A 17,500-nucleotide genomic window follows, 5' to 3' on the forward strand; every position below is an offset into this window, starting at 1 on the left:
GGGACAGAGTTGTAAAAGGGGGGAACAAAGAATTATAGAAGCAGATAAGAAGAGGGGGATGTGAGGAGGTAGGAAGGGAAGGAACGGGGGAAACTGGGGGGGGGGGTGTCAATGACAAATTGGGGTGGCAAGGGGTCAAAAAGAGAGGGAGAGAATAAGGGACACAAGGGAAGTGTGTGTGTGTGTGTGTGTGTGTGTGTGTGTGTGTGTGTGGTGTGTGTGTGTGTGTGTGTGTGTGTGTGTGTGTGTGTGGTGTGTGGTGTGTGTGTGTGTAATCGAGAGGTGTGTAGCTACCTGTGATATGCCTTAGGGAGAGAGGGAAGAAGTGGGTGAACGATATGAAGAAGGTGTAAAAGACCGAATGAAAAGAGTGTGTGGAACGAAAGTGTGAGGGGTATGTAAGCTACCTGTGATACGCCTGAGGAGAGGTGGGGGGAGAGGTGGAGGGGGTAACCAGTCCTGGGGAGTAGGGGTGGTACGGGGGTCTTCTTCAAGGCTGGATCAGGTTGTTTCGGTACTCTGGATCTATGGACCACAACGAGCCTTTACCTATACTCTGAGAGAGGGAAGGAGAGAGTGAGGGAGAGAGAGAGAGAGAGAGAGAGTGAGGGAGAGAGAGAGAGAGAGAGAGTGAGGGAGAGAGAGAGAGGCAGAGAGAAAAGAGGATGGTTAGTATTATTTAACTAACAACATGGAAACAGAAGCATTGACCATTTGAACTATGGCTACATGACAGTTGTTGCTCTCAGTATCCACTGTCCCTGGAAAACCAGCCTACATCATAGACACACCAGACCACAAACAAACACGGAGACACAGAGCAGAACAAACAGGTCCAAAGCACAGCTCAGTCAACATCCAGCACCACAACCCTCTCCATATGTCCTGTCTTTCTGTTGTTGTCAGCGACTTAATGCCCCTAGTTCTATTCACAAAGTCTCTCTGTCACTCTCTCTCTCTTCTTACTTTCTCCCCCCCCCTCTCTCTCTCTCTCTCTCCACCCCCTCCCTCTCTCACTCTCCCTCCCTCCCCCTGACGTTCTCTCTCTCTTCTTACTTTCTCCCCATCTCTCTCCTCTACCCCTCCCTCTCTCACTCTCCATCCCTCCCTCTTGACGTTCTCTCTCTCCCTCCCTCTCCCTCCCTCTGCCTCTCTCTCTCCCTCTGCCTCTCTCTCTCCCTCTGCCCCTCTCTCTCTCCCTCTGCCTCTCTCTCCCTCCCTCTGCCTCTCTCTCTCCCTCCCTCTGCCTCCCTCTGTCTCTCTCTCTCCCTCTGCCTCTCTCCCTCCCTCTGCTCTCTCTCTCTTCCCTCTGGCCCTCTCTCTCTCCCTCCCTTGCCTCTCTCTCTCTCCCTCTACCTCCCTCTGCCTCTCTCTCCCTCCCTCTGCCTCTCTCTCTCTCCCTCTGCCCCTCTCTCTCCCTCCCTCTGCCTCTCTCTCTCCCTCTACCTCCCTCTGCCTCTCTCTCTCCCTCTGCCCCCTCTCTCTCTCCCTCTGCCCCTCTCTCTCTCCTCCCTCTGCCTCTCTCTCTCCCTCTGCCTCTCTCCCTCCCTCTGCCTCTCTCCCTCCCTCTGCCTCTCTCTCTCCCTCTGGCCCTCTCTCTCTGCCTCTCTCTCTCTCCCTCTGCCCTCTCTCCCTCTGCCTCTCTCTCTCTCCCTCCCTCTGCCTCTCTCTCTCTCCCTCCCTCTGCCTCTCTATCTCTCTCCCTCCTTCTGCCTCTCTCCCTCCCTCTGCCTCTCTCCCTCTGTCCCTCTCCCTCTGCCTCTCTCCCTCTGCCTCTCTCCCTCTCCCCTCCCTCTGCCTCTCTCTCTCTCTCTCTCTCCCTCCCTCTGCCTCTCTCTCTCTCCCTCTGCCCCTCTCTCTCCCTCCCTCTGCCTCTCTCTCTCCCTCTGCCTCTCTCCCCTCCCTCTGCCTCTCTCCCTCCCTCTGCCTCTCTCTCTTCCCTCTGGCCCCTCTCTTCTGCCTCTCTCTCTCTCCCTCTGCCTCTCTCCCTCTGCCTCTCTCTCTCTCCCTCCCTCTGCCTCTCTCTCTCTCCCTCCCTCTGCCTCTCTCTCTCTCTCCCTCCTTCTGCCTCTCTCCCTCCCTCTGCCTCTCTCCCTCTGTCCCTCTCCCTCTGCCTCTCTCCCTCTGCCTCTGCCTCTCTCCCTCTGCCTCTCTCTCTCTCCCTCCCTCTGCCTCTCTCTCTCTCTCTCTCTCTCTCCCTCCCTCTGCCTCTCTCTCTCTCCCTCTGCCTCTCTCTCTCTCCCTCCCTCTGCCTCTCTCCCCCTCCCTCTGCCTCTCTCTGCCTCTCTCTCTCCTTCCCTCTCTCTCACCCCTCTTCTCCTTCACTTTCTTACAGAGTTGTGCTGCAGACCAGATCCCAACCAGACGAAGCACATTGAAACAGAACATGACTGAATCCACTAGGAAAATTCCAGAAATACAGTACCTCTCAAACATCACCCCAGGACTCATACATATCACACAAATGTACATTCTATCAGAAGATATGTCTTAAAGGCATATTAGTCTTAATATATTCTCTGCAGTGATAGTGTGTGTGTGTGTGTGTGTGTTATTGCAGTGATATTTCCATTTTCCAAAATGAAACATCACCACAGAGCACTTGGTTAAGACAGAAGGAGAGTTTTCCATTCCAGAGGGGTTGTGCTGTTCTATTTTAGAACTCCCCCGCCCAATGAAGACGTCTACTTCCCATCAGTGCCGTTGGAGAGACATACACACACGCGCGGACACACAACCGCCATGCAACTTCATACTTCACTACTCCGATCACGCCTGCCAAATAGACAGTAAAAAGACAATGGAGTGACGAGAGTGCGAAGAGTGTGTGTGTGTGTGTGTTCAAAAGTTCAAAGTGACTTAGTCATGCATGCGTACCTTTTCCATATGGGTAGTCCTGGGAATTGCCATCCTCTACCAACTGAGCTAATATAATCAATCCCATCACTGTGACTTTTTCTGTGTTTTTACATGATACAGGGACTCACAGGCGGTAGGTACAAAGGCTTTCTTGATACAGGTAAGGTTCGTTTCGGCTGTAGCTACAATTGACACTGCCGACGTATATTAAAATATGTCATGTAAGAAGGCTGTGTATCTATATCTATTTACATTACAAGTACATTTGTCATTATGTGTTGGCTTGTGTCGGTCCATTGGTTTGTTAAAGGACAGAGTATATAGACTTTATTACAAGCACTAGGTTGTAATATTTAGCCCTCATATGTTTACAGGCATGTGTGTGTACCCAGTCCAGCCACTTCCCCTGTGGTGTCTGACATTACCCAGCATGCCTAGCTCCCTAGTGTGGGTCTAGTACAGCTAGAGATGCCTTCCCTGGAGAGTATGATAGTACACCCAACCATGCACACACGAATACACACACACACACACACGCACACACACCATGGCATCACTCACATCTCACCCCCGCAGAGGTGACCCTGCCGGCCCAAATTTCCCCCTCGCACTCTCCCGCCGGTCCACTGCGTGTGTGTGCATGTGTGTGTGTTTGTGTGCATATGTGTGTGTGTCTGTGTGTGTGTGTGTTTGTGTGTGTGTTTGTGTTTGTGTGTGAGCACGCCGCTTGGCAGCCTGTTAAATCGATGCTCCCAACAGTAGAGTTGTCTGCTGACCTCACCACCCCCAACCACCAATCAGCAGACAGCTCCACAGCCCCCGGGTCGATGGGCCAATCAGTGCTCCACAGCCCTCGGGTCGATGGGCCAATCAGAGCGCAGAACTCGCCTAGGCAACAGGCAACAGCAGGGGGTGGAGAGGAGGTGCTGAACTATGTCAGTGTTGGCAGATTAGGATTAACGTTACCACTAGACATTTGATCTGGGATAAGTTTCTTGTTTTTAAAAACTCATGGCTATGGTTAGTATTTGGGGAGGGTAAACCGATACCACAGCACATCCTGCCATGGGTCCCAGAGTAACGTCTAACCTGAGAGGTGTAGTGGTGGTGGAGTGTTGTTGGCAAAGAAAGTGACCCCAAGTCTTGTTAATGGGAGTTATTATTTTTTGTAAGCTAATGAGGTCCAACCCACAGTATGCAGTAACCCCCCCAAAAAGTGTTTTGCATGTGCACCCTTGTCTCTCCTCTCCCTCTCCTCCCTTCACCCCCTCCAACTCCTCTCCCAGAACATGCATTGGTGCCAGTCTCTAAACCACACTGGAGGTTTCTTGCACAGCTCCATTAGGTGGAACTGGTTTATCCTCATTCACCCACACAACACCAGATCAGTGTCTCAAATGGCACTCTATTCCCTACATAGTGCACTAGACCTATGGGCCCTGGTGAAAAGTAGTGCACTATATAGGGAATAGGATGCAATTTGGGATGCAACACCAGGCCTGTTTCTCCTGCAGGTGTGTGTCAGCCACTGTAGCAGGGAATTAGGGCTTTAGACCCAGGACAAGTGAGGCTGGAGGGACTGGTTACTGGTGTCAGCTACACTAAGCCAAAAGTATGTGGACACCTGCTCATCAAACATCTCATTCCAAAATCTTGGTCATTAATATGGAGTTGGTCACCCCTTTGCTGCTGTAACAGCCTCCACTCTTCTGGGAAGGCTTTCCATTAGATGTTGAAACATTGCTGCGGGGACTTGCTTCAATTCAACCACAAGAGCATTAGTGAGGTCGAGCACTGATGTTGGGCGATTAGGCCTGGCTCGCAGTTGGCATTCCAATTCATCCCAAAGGTGTTCAACGGGGTTGAGGTCAAGGCTCTGTGCAGGCCAGTCAAATTCTTCCACACCAATTTCAACAAACCATTTCTGTATGGACCTCACTTTGTGCACGGGGGGATTGTCATGCTGAAACAGGAAAGGGCCTTCCCCAAACTTTTGCCACAAAGTTGGAGGCACAGAATCGTCTAGAATGTAATTGTATGCTGTAGTAATTAAGATTCCCCTTCACTGGAACTAAGGGGCCTAGGCAGCACCATGAAAAACTGCCCCAGACCATTATTCCTCCTCCACCAAATGTTACAGTAGGGACTATGCATTCAGGCATGTAGTGTTCTCCTGGTATCCATCAAACCCAGATTCGTCCATAAGACTGACAGATGGTGAAGCGTGATTCATCACTTCAGAGAACGCTCCAGGGTCCAATGGCAGCATACTTTACACCACTCCAGCCGACGCTTGGGATTTTGCATGGTGATCTTAGGCTTGTGTGCAGCTGCTTGGCCATGGAAACCCATTTCATGAAGCTCCCGACGACCAGTTCTTGAGCAGACGTTGCTTCCAGAGCCAGCTTGGAACTCGGTAGTAAGTGTTGCAACCGAGGACAGGCGATTTTTACGTGCTTCAGCGGTCCCGTTCTGTGAGCTTGTGTGGCCTACCACTTCATGGCTGAGCCATTGTTGCTCTTAAACGTTTCCACTTCACAATAACAGCACAGTGGCCCAGGGAAGCTCTAGCAGGGCATACATTTGACAAACTGACTTGTTGGAAATCTGGCATCCTATGACGGTGCCACATTGAAAGTCACTGAGCTCTTCAGTAAGGCAATTCTACTGCCAATGTTTGTCTATGGAGATTGCATGGCCGTGTGCTCGATTTTATACACCTGTCAGCAATGAAATAACTGGCTGAAATAACCAAATCCCCTAATTTGAAGGGCTGTCCACATCCTTTTGGCCATGTAGTGTATGTTCTTAGCATGGCTACATGTACTTCAGAAGCACTGAGGTATGGAAATAACCCTGTCGTTAACAGGGAATGGCTAGAATTTAGGTGACAGATTTATTCAGGATTGGTTCACAGTGGAGAAGATGGCCCTTCGGGCCAGCCCTCGCAATGGGGATGAATGAGAGATGTATCTGGATATATAGCTGCGTTTACCAGCAGAGACGAGTCCCACTAGCTTACATTGAGTGTTTATCTCTCTCTGACGTCGCTCAACTAAAAACAACAGGTCCTAGGCTATTTCAATTTGGGTTGGCTGGTCACCACTATTTTTTCCCCCCCTGTCTTGGTGTCTTGGAAAGAGCCTTGTTCCTAGAAGAACCAGCTGCATGTGTGCTCAGTGTTCTGTGCCGACACTACGACCCAACCCAACCTGGTTCTACGCCACTGCCCATCTGTGTTTATAAAGTGTTCTGGGAAGGCTGCCGGAAACCCTGAAGTCACATGGCTCCAGGAGGTAGAAGTTGACCTTAACAACAGATCTAGGATCAGATAAATAGAAACCCAATGCTAGCTTTAACCCTTAGGGAAAGAAACGAAAAATATCTGAGCTGGTTACACAGACATCACGATGACTTGACATGGACCAAAACCATCACCACTCTTGTCAAAATGGTGCAACACGGTCGCTACTTCCTAAGGCGGCTTAGGAAACACGGCACGGCACCTCTCCAAGTACTACTTCTGCACCATCGAGAGTATCCTGAACTAGTCACATCACGGCCTGATACGGCAATTGCTCCGTCCACAACCACAAGGCCCTCCAGCCGGTGTTGAAGAAGGCTCAGTACATCACTGGGACTGTGCTCCCACCCATCTAGAATATCTACTAGAAACGGTGCCAGAGGAAGGCCCACAGCATCGTCAAGGACCCCACACGCTCCAGCCACGAGCTGCTTACTCACTCACCGTTGGGCAGATGGTATCGGAGCATGACGTCTGATCCCAATAGACTCAGAGACCGTTTCTATCTACAAGCAATCAGACTGCTGAACACTTGAACTGGAATGACCATCTGCACTGACTCTCTGCACACACACGCTACACACACACACACATCACAACGGCTGCTACCAGACTCGTGTTTACTATTGCTAATACTGCACAATTTAAACACTTGCCTGGAGTGCCTGGACACAGCCCTTAGCCGTGGTATATTGGTAATATACCACAAACCCCCGAAGTGCCTTATTTCTATTATAAACTGGTTACCAATGTAATTAGAGCAGTAACAACAAATGTTTTGTCATACCCATGATTTACGATCTGATATATCACGGCTGTCAGCCAAATCAGCATTCAGGGCTTAAACCACCCAGTTAGAACAAAACTTAAACCTTGAAACATATGTCTTAATAGACACTATTAACAGAAAAAGACAGAAATACACTGATTGTAAAGAGTACACACAGAGTGGTGTAGGCTAAAGAGCTGCATTCCCGAGGGCATCCCACGGGACCTGTGGCCAGGCTGAGAGCATTTTTCATGCTGCGGTCAGGAGCGGGCGGTCAGACAGACAATTTTGGAATGAAAATATGTTTTAGCCCCGCAGATTATTGAGAACGGTCGTCTTTCTGTCTTGTACGTGTTCTCGTGTTAAAGCACCTGTTTGTTAGCAATATTCACAAACTCGAATAGCCTAATTCTTGCTGATTTACGTTCAGTGGCCTACCTTCCCTCTCTTTCTTGAGGCGTGCAAGATCAAATACGCCTATATGTGTGATCTCAAAACGGCTGGGACCTGGGCTGCTACACCTACAATAACGGGACTGCAGTCGGATTCGGGGGAGCGGGTTGGTGTCAGACAAGAAGTCAGCAGGAGGGGGCGCGGTACGAAAAGCGGCAGGAGGGGGCGCGGTACGAAAAGCGGCAGGAGGGGGCGCGGTACGAAAAGCGGCAGGAGGGGGCGCGGTACGAAAAGCGGCAGGAGGGGGCGCGGTACGAAAAGCGGCAGGAGGTGGCGCGGTACGAAAAGCGGCAGGAGGGGGCGCGGTACGAAAAGCAGCAGGAGGGGGCGCGGTGCGGAAAGCAGCAGGAGGGGGCGCGGTACGAAAAGCAGCAGGAGGGGCGTGGTACGAAAAGCAGCAGGAGGGGGCGCGGTACGAAAAGCAGCAGGAAGGGGGCGCGGTATGAAAAGCAGCAGGAGGGGGCGCGGTACGAAAAGCAGCAGGAGCGGGATGAAGAAAATCGGTCCCCCAGCAGACCTCTAGAAAGAGAGAGAAAGAGAGAGACAGACAGACAGACAGACAGACAGACAGACAGACAGACAGACAGACAGACAGACAGACAGACAGACAGACAGACAGACAGACAGACAGACAGACAGACAGACAGACAGACAGACAGACAGACAGACAGACAGACAGACAGACAGACAGACAGACAGACAGACAGACAGACAGACAGACAGACAGACAGACAGACAGACAGACAGACAGACAGACAGACAGACAGACAGACAGACAGACAGACAGACAGACAGACAGACTGGAAGACAGACTGGAAGACAGAGAGAAAGAGAGGAGTTGTATGCTCCCCCCATCTGTTTCCTCTGTTACATAAACTGTACTCTGTAGTCTGGGACCCACTAGGAAAAGAAGGCAGAGAGGAGAGAGAGAGGGGGGGGGGGATATTAAATGGTCCTGCTGTTACTGACCCTAATACTGTATACCTCTTCAACCAACCACATACCAGGGATCCGGGTGTTGCCATGGTTCTAAGATACATCATAGTATAACGGCAGACAAGGTTATATCAGAGAACTCTTTGTTCCAAATACATTGAAGAGTCATTGAAAACATAGGATCTGTTTTTCTTCATCTGCTGTGACCAACCCTACACTCTTAGTAAAGAAGGATGTAGAACCTAAAAGGGTTCTTCAGCTGTCCCCATACACTCTAAAAAGCAAAGGTTCCTGGAGTGTCCTTCAGGGGTTCTTCAAATTGAAACTGTGGGGGAACCCCTATAAGTTCATTAAAGAACCCCTTTTAATGGATCCTCAAAGAACCTTTTGGGGTTAATTTTGAACTACCCTCCCCTATTACTATTATTAATACTAATACTAATATGCATAACAATAACAACAATAACACGGTATTTTAGTTGTCAGTGTTTATTCTGATTTTAGTGGCAAAGCAGAATAAAACATCTAAATATGAGGAAAACTCCCAGCAGAGCCCCAAGTCCAATGGCGTGTTGATGTTAACGTGTTGATGTTCTCCGTATCCATAGACAGAATGATTTTGCAGAGCATGGTGATAACAGGTTTCCTGTTATATTCATCAGAGGTGTAGGGAGGGTGAAGTCTGTGAATCCCAAAGAATAGTAGTTATACAGATGATTAACAAAACATGCACACTACAGTATTCATACCTTGTTTTTTGTGGTAAATGGGAATGAAAAACAACGTTTTTGATAATGGTTTTCATACACATACCATGTCCATAATGTAGAGGCCTATGGGATATTCATTGGAGAGGTAAGAGAGGAATATGGTAAATGTGATCTGCATAATAACATACCAATACCTATTGACATACCTTTGTATGCCTCCTCGTCTTCATACCTGCAGACACAGACACAAAGGTGAGCAGTTTAGTCATCTGCACTCAATACAGCTAGGCTTCAAAATATTCTTACCTCTTTGTTGATTGATATCCATTGACTTGTGTCCATTTTCTGTTTTTGAAAGATTGGCACAAATATGAAAAGATAGATGGTATCATCATTAAACAATAGAAATGTAGATCATACAAAGGACAAACCTTACCTTAAATTGATGAGATCTTTACGTTTTTCAGTGAAGTGCCTGCACCTATATGTTTCAGTTGGGCAGTTAGGTTCCTGCAAGAACCCCCACCAACTAAGGAGGTTCCTCGATGAACCCCACCTCTTATTGGGTTCTTGGAAGAACCTACTGGGGGCCACGTTCAGTGCCAAGAACTCTAAGGTTCTTTGAAGAACTTTGAGGATCTTAGAAGAACCCTTGTTGAACCCCACATTTTTAGAGTGCAGGAGAGCCCTATGAAAAACCCTTTTAGGTTCCAAACCTTTTAGGTTCTCAACCTTTTGAGTTCCGTGTAGACCCTGAAACACCCCTTTTACCAGAGATCTGTTGCTATGGATCTTGAGTTAGCCTGGTTACCAGTCTGTTTCCACTTTAGCCAACAATGAAAACAGAGATTTAGTTCAAAGTTGTTTCATACAGTAGAGGCAAGGTTAGGCTAGATAACTGTCTGATCCCAATACCCTGGGAAAGCGTTGAGAGTATTGCATTGACGAAATCGCTCTTTTTGAACTGCTTCTCATACAGAACTGTTTCTTCATAACCACCTTTTCAGCTTTGATTTCATAACCAATATAAAGCTGTGTGTGTGTGTGTGTGTGTGTGTGTGTGTGTTATGAGCACAACACCGTGTCCTGTCATTAAGGCTTCTCATTCACCAATGGAGGAATCCTGTTTGTAAACAACACCATGGAAACCGTGAGACTTGAGCCCTCTGGCTGTCTCGCACAGACACACGCGCACACACACACACACACACGCGCACACACACACACAATAAGCTAACCCCGGTCAGTAGTCTTGTCGTCTGCCTGAATATGACCCAGAAACACACTCTCTGGAACAAAGTGTCTTGTCATAATAATCTCCACCTCTCTAAATTAATGGAAATATAATTTGGTGCATTTGCAAAAAAAAAGGCTTTTTTATTCCAAGCCAAGGCCCAGCAAGGACTTAGCCCGTGGACCCAGCAAGGACTTAGCCCGTGGACCCAGCAAGGACTTAGCCCGTGGACCCAGCAAGGACTTAGCCCGTGGACCCAGCAAGGACTTAGCCCGTGGACCCAGCAAGGACTTAGCCCGTAGACCCAGCAAGGACTTAGCCCGTAGACCCAGCAAGGACTTAGCCTGTGGACTCAGCAAGGACTTAGCCCGTAGACCCAGCAAGGACTTAGCCCGTAGACCCAGCAAGGACTTAGCCCGTAGACCCAGCAAGGACTTAGCCCATAGACCCAGCAAGGACTTAGCCCGTGGACCCAGCAAGGACTTAGCCCGTAGACCCAGCAAGGACTTAGCCCGTAGACCCAGCAAGGACTTAGCCCGTAGACCCAGCAAGGACTTAGCCCGTGGACCCAGCAAGGACTTAGCCCGTAGACCCAGCAAGGACTTAGCCCGTAGACCCAGCAAGGACTTAGCCCGTAGACCCAGCAAGGACTTAGCCCGTGGACCAACCAAGACTGTTCACTATACTAAACCCCAATCCAATTGGAAGATTTTCCCTCCCCACTAGCTTGATGTTAATGTGGAATATAATGCAATGTAAAAATGCTTACCCGACCCGTACTGTGCTCAATTCAGAGATAAACAGACAGAGGAAAGCCAGTGACAGAGAAAAGGCATTTAAAAGGGAAAGAAAAACTGGAAAAACAGCTTCTCCTTAGAAAGACAGTAGCTGAATGCAATAGTAACGTTAGTCATTCCTTGAAATTACACACTTGACATCGTTATGATTCCATACAAAGCAGCCTTTTTCTCAGGTAAAATAGCTGTTTTTAAGACGCAGGCACATATTCTTGTGTGTATACTGAGGTATGCGTCTTTATATAACGATGTACTTTCTGTTCCTGTAACAGTTGGTAGTCAGTTTGGGCTGAGCGGTTATTTGACAGAATTGAAGAGTTAACTAATTGGCTGTCTTAAACTGTCTGTGTGAGAGGAAAAAAAATGTCCCTGCCAACTGCACCTTTCTGTCCTTGCCATCACACACCCACACTCACACACACACACATTCTTGTACATACCCAAGGGCGGGCACACACACTCAAAGTCAGTATAGCCAAATCAGTTTCCCCGTCGCCACAGCAACAGCATACTTTTATGTCAACTGCAACCTAGTTACTATGGAGATATGTATACAAGGAAAACTCTATGCAGTTGTAGTCAAGGGGCCAGATGACAGAGTAACTTAAGGGTACGCACGCACGCATGCACACACACACACACACACACACACACACACACGATACAGTTTGTACATTTTGTCCTTCCACATATCACATTCACTCACAAGGGAAAGGCTGTGGTTCATGTGCTGGGCAAATGTAGTTTAGAGCTCACAAGTTCATTTCATAAAGAATCTAATGCACAAGCTAAAGCCTGTATAGTGTACATAATATAAGCCGTATGGGTAATTACATGCCAGAGGGAGCGAAAATATATTTTTGGCATCTCGGATTGTTCTGGCAATTCTCACATATGAACTTCATTAGAAGACACATGGTGTCTGGCTACAGGGGTGCTCTGCTCTTGTGCTCTGTAATACGAACTTTCAATTCTTTCTTAGACTTCCCAAGATAATAATAGCCACATGGGGCACTTGAGTAAATAGACCACAAATTTTGTTTTACAGGAAATTCTACCCCTGACATTCATTTTCTTTCCCGTACGAGGGCGAAGAAAGAAATGCATCACAGTGAACTGTCCCCTGTAGCCAGACACTTTAATGTGGTCAAACATGATGTGTGCCAACTGAGGTTCCAGGGCTTAGAAGTTGTACAGCCACTTAAATGAGGAAGTGACAGAGAAGAATTTCTATGTCTTACAAACAGAGCCGTAGTGGCTTGAATGAAGAACTTCTGCTAGGTTTCTGCCTTTGAGCAACAGGATCTTTGGTGGAAAACAGTAGGAAATGTATGTAAATAATGTATGTCAATAATGATTGTGAAAAAAGAAAGCAGCAGTACTCCAACGTGACGTCATCTGTAAATATGGGTGGATGTCTGTTGTTCTCCAAATGCTCGGCTGTCGCCGAAACACGTCACTTAGTTCTGACCTCTGCCGTAGAACAATTCAACCAGCTCTGGAACAGCCTCACGCCAGAATTGGACGTTCAAGCCATGTTCCTCAAACGGCAGCTTTCAAAGTTGTCCCAAACGTCAGATTTGGAAACGTTTTCATGTCATCCTCAGACATGGATGGATGTAGAATAATGACTTTTATCACGGGTGACCTGGCTGAAGAAAAAAGCCATTAAAACGTAAAGAATAGCTCAGTGAGTGTGGATTATAACCCTTTCTTCCAGTATTTACTTATATTTTCCCAGATGATATCTGATATATTTTGACATGAACGTTAATACAACTTTTAGTATTAATTGGTTATGGGAATTATTTTCCTAATAAGCATATAGGGTATATGTAACCCGCTCCTGAAATAGGAGAATGATTAGTGAAATATTTAAGCCTTTAGATGAAACCAGATCAAGATTGAAATCAAAACTGAAAGGCTGTTCCCTCCAGAGAACGCCAAACTTCTGCTTTTTAGTTGGAATTCAGTGAGATGATGAAGTATTGATAAAGCAATTCCTTGTACATGTGTAGACAAAATACTGGATATGTTTGACTCGGAGATTGAAATGGCTGTTCTCCTGATAACTGAATTTGAAATGCGTCCAAGCACCTCAAACAAACAAAGAGAAAGAGAGAGAGAGCGAGAGAAAGAGAGCGAGAGAGTGTGGTGCAGCTGTGTGTGTGTGTGTGTGTGTGTGTGTGTGTGTGTGTGTGTGTCTTTGCTAGCCTCCTCCTTACCTGGCTCCTGTCCTTGTCCACCTTCTTGAAACACTTATTAAGCGACAGATTGTGGCGTACCGAGTTCTTCCAACCAGTAGGGGCACTAGCGAAATACGGGAAATGCTCCAGGATCCAACCATAGATATCTTTCACCGGCAGCCTCTTGGATGGTGCGTCCTCTATTGCCATGAAGATCAGACAGCTGAACGAGTACGGAGGCTTCCGATTGGCTCCCGTGGCCAGGTCGTATTGGGAAGAATCACATGGGTCGGGGGAAGGGGAGGAGGAGGAGGGGGAGTGGGGGGGTAGAGGGTGACCGTCAGGGTCCTGCAGGGGGGAGACGGAGCGGAGCCCCGAGTGAGAGAAGCTGTTGAGAAGGTCTGTGCTCTCGTGGAGCCAGGAGAGGCTGGTGAGCTCCTCGTCCTCGGCCTTGGAGAAGGATGCCGACAGAGACAGGGACAGGTCGGCTGCCTCCGCCTCCCTGTAGAGGGGACTCAGACCCCGGGTGGCTCCCAAACCGCTGCTGGGGCTCTGGGCCTTCTTACTGGGCGGCATGGTGGGTCCCATCCAGCCCTGGACTCTCTCCTGGATGGGGGAGGGGAGAAGAGCACAACACTGGGTTACTATGAATCAAGTCATGTCTGCAACTCTGATGCTTCTACAGTGGGTTTTGAGACAGTTTTGATGGGATCCTCAGAAATGGTTGCTGTAACAATCACACCAACCATTGGAGATAAGATGAGCGTTAGAATGCATTAGTTAACTGCAGATGAATTGCTAGAACAGTAGCTAAATTGACTGCATAGTAAATGCTTATATCCTGTGTTAGGTAGCGTCTTCTGTTGGTAAGATGATCGCAAGATGGAAATGAACACACACACACACACACACACACCACACTAGGATAAGATTAATCCCAGCAGGAGATATGTAGTAGCCAGCTCACCCTGTGTGATCATGCTATGAGCCAAGGAAATCATCCCCCGATCTGACTCTTCTCTCTGGCTGATTGACGGACAGCTGTCAACATCCATCCCCTTTCCCCCCTAGCTATGACAGCTGTCACGTTGCCATGGCTCCCGGCCCCCTCTGAGCCGCTTTCACCACAGAACAACAGCCCTGCATCTCAAATGGCACCCTATTTCCTATATAGTGCACTACTTTTGACCAGGGCCCTATGGGCCCACTATGAAGGGAATAGGGTGCTATTTGGGAAGCTACTCTTCCTTCCTGCTCTGATAATTCTTCTCACCGAGTTACAAGGACTGAGTTATATATATATATATATATATATATATATATATAGAGAATAGAAAACATGTATTTACTGTAGGTTGTACGGTAGACAATGTATGATTATGGCCACCAAGCACTAGCCTACGGTTTTGACATTGTCGATAGGTTTTCTCTTGCCCTCATAAAAATACACATTGGACTATAGACTCTATTCTGCAGAGTAGTTTTGAAGTATCAAGCTTTATTAGTCGTGTGTTGGGGAAACGCATGGTATACATCATCCAACGAAATGCTTTCTTGCAGGTTCCTTCTCGGCAACGCAACATACAATACTAAATAGTAAAAAAAACAAGAATACAAACAAAGTAAATGTCTCAGTAGAATAGATTAGACATTTTAGCATAAGTATAATACAGGAAGGCACGTTTATAGTCCAATATTTACACATGTATTGGGGGGGTATAAATTGAGCAGGAGAATAGGAGTCTGGTAGTCAGTCCAGTCAGATGGCTTGTAGATAGAAACTGTCTCGGAGCCTGTTAGCCATACATTGTATGTGTGCTGTGCATATGGCCTAAACCGGCTTTCGATTCCAAGCGGCTTTCAGATAGGCAGATGTATCTGATCGTTGGGTTGCTATTTGGATTCGCTCCCGTCATTTCTTCATTTCTTCATTTCTGGATTGTGTGTATTGTTTTTGTACAGCTAGCTACAGTATTACTGCACAGTTGCAGCTAGAAACACACGCATTTTACTGCACCTGTGATGACATCCGCAGACGTGTTCGCAACCAATAAAGTTTGATTTGATTGGACCTTTTCTTCCTCCATAAATGTCTGTAGGCTGCATGGACCATGGCAGTCATATATGTGCTTATACGACAACCAAACAGTAGCCTAGAGCAGCTTCATCTGTCATCTAGCTTCCAGTCTGTAGATATCTGCTATCTATAGTTCCTCCTTAACTGACGATATCCCCGGGATATCAACAGCAGCTATCTGATGGAGCCATGTTGCACCAGTACTCACGTTGACCGTAACAAATTGAAATCTCCTCCGAAGCTCGACAATAGATATTCCTACACTTGAAAAGCCTCGAAAATAGAAAGGGGATGAACAAAGAAAGGTAAGCGAGGGGTTGAGATATATGGCGGTGACACCTCATCAAGGTGTGGGTGGCAGCGAGGTGATAGGGAAGGTTATTGGTGTGACATGGTTCCCAGTTGGACGTCGTCGAGGCGTCGGTCGTCGAGGAGAAGGGAACAACGGAACACACAGGGAGCATTTTCTTGTTACGTTGCCATGACGGCAGGCAAGGCACCAGGCGAGGCAGGGCCATGACACATTACGGCTGACAGTAAAGTCATCTAATTTTACTGTTGCTATGACAACAAACTCCTTCCAGTTAGGGCCTGTGTTATGAGTGTGTGTGCGAGCCGTAGCGAGGCGCAGCGCGGAGCCGTGTATTCATACCCTAGAGTTTTCAGAAATCTCTCCTTAACGCACTTTGAGCTCTAAACAAACTTTTATACAACATTTATACAACCCCTTAATGACTGACTGTTAAAGGACAACGAGAGTTCTTGCTCAAGTTCAGACTTGATCGTTGAAGGGAGGGGTACTTCCTACTAGAGGCTTGACAGACTGACAGCGTGTGTGTGTGTGTGTGTGTGTATGTGTGTTTGCATGCTTGTGTGTGTGTGTGTCTGTACATGTTTAATTAAAATATTGTGTACACGACCCTATGACCTTCGTGACCTTGACACCCACTTTTTTTCCTGAGTCTGATGGAATCCCCCCAGTGAACCACCGGCGCCTCTATTCTCACACACATCAATGTCCAAACCTCTTGACGAGGTCACCGATGTCCATCTTACCGCACAAGATGGCTCCTCTCAAAGCAAGACGAGTGCCAAGTCAACAATACAATCCCAAAGCAGCAAACATTGGTTGGGTGGGAAATTTGCAGACGGTGGAATCATATTTCAAAATCAAGTCAAAGTGTGTTGTCGCATACAGAGTTTAGCAGATGTTATGGCGGGTGCGGCGAAATGCTTATGTTACTAGATCCTGACAATGCAGTAAAATGGCAAACAAGTACACAAATAATACAACCTCTAAAAAAGTTATCAAATAAAGAAATCAAGTATCATTGGAACGAATCTAATGAACAACTCCAACAGCACTGTAACGGTAATCTAAATGCAATCTCTATGCATGTACACCGGATGAATTTACACCAGATATAATAACAATGATATGTACAGCAGTAGATAGACTAAGAATGATATGTACAGCAGTAGATATACTAAGAATGATATGTACAGCAGTAGATATACTAAGAATGATATGTACAGCAGTAGATATACTAAGAATGATATGTACAGCAGTAGATATACTAGAGTGAGCTATGTTAGGAATACAGTATATAAAGACATGTGGTGTGTATAAACAGTGTAACTAAAATCCAATGTACAACAGTAGGAAATGATAGAATGAGCCATGTCAGGGATACACTATTTAAATACTGTGTACAAATACAAGTGCCCAGTGGTTTAGTGTCTCTATAACATGGGACAGCAGAGTTGGCTAAGTGTGTCAGTGAGTGTGTTTGTCTGTGAGTTTGAACTGTGTGTATTTAACCCTTTGCCTCTCTTACAACCCACACCTCTTCTCTATAATGAGTGGCACGAGGACCAAATGTTTACAAGGGTGAAGAGGTTAATGAAATCCTCAGCGAGTCTATTAAGGGGGTGACAAAACTGTGCACAGGTCAGTCAGGTTCACATGGTTAATTGTCTCTAATTGAGAATACATTGTCAACCAGAGACCTTACAGTCCTTTCAAAGCCTGCAGTGAATTGGCCACTGAAGGGAGAAAAGAATGAATACAAAATCTCATAATGTGCATCCCAAATGGCACCCTTTTACTGTAGTGCACTACTATTGACCAGAGCCCTATGGGCCCTGTGATAGAGAGAGAGAGGGAGGGTGAGT

General features: G+C 47.2%; 1 protein-coding gene across 1 annotated transcript in view; it reads right to left on the reverse strand.

The window, feature by feature from the left end:
• Positions 1-17,500, reverse strand: part of ches1 (checkpoint suppressor 1) — a 46,967-nt gene that overhangs the window by 15,450 nt on the left and 14,017 nt on the right. Inside the window, 2 exon segments of the mRNA XM_031837384.1 lie at positions 408-556; positions 13,288-13,854. Coding sequence (XP_031693244.1) covers positions 408-556; positions 13,288-13,836 — 698 coding nt within the window. The 5' untranslated portion in view covers positions 13,837-13,854.

Source organism: Oncorhynchus kisutch, linkage group LG12 (genome assembly GCF_002021735.2).
Source record: "Oncorhynchus kisutch isolate 150728-3 linkage group LG12, Okis_V2, whole genome shotgun sequence".
NCBI classification, from domain to species: domain Eukaryota; kingdom Metazoa; phylum Chordata; class Actinopteri; order Salmoniformes; family Salmonidae; genus Oncorhynchus; species Oncorhynchus kisutch.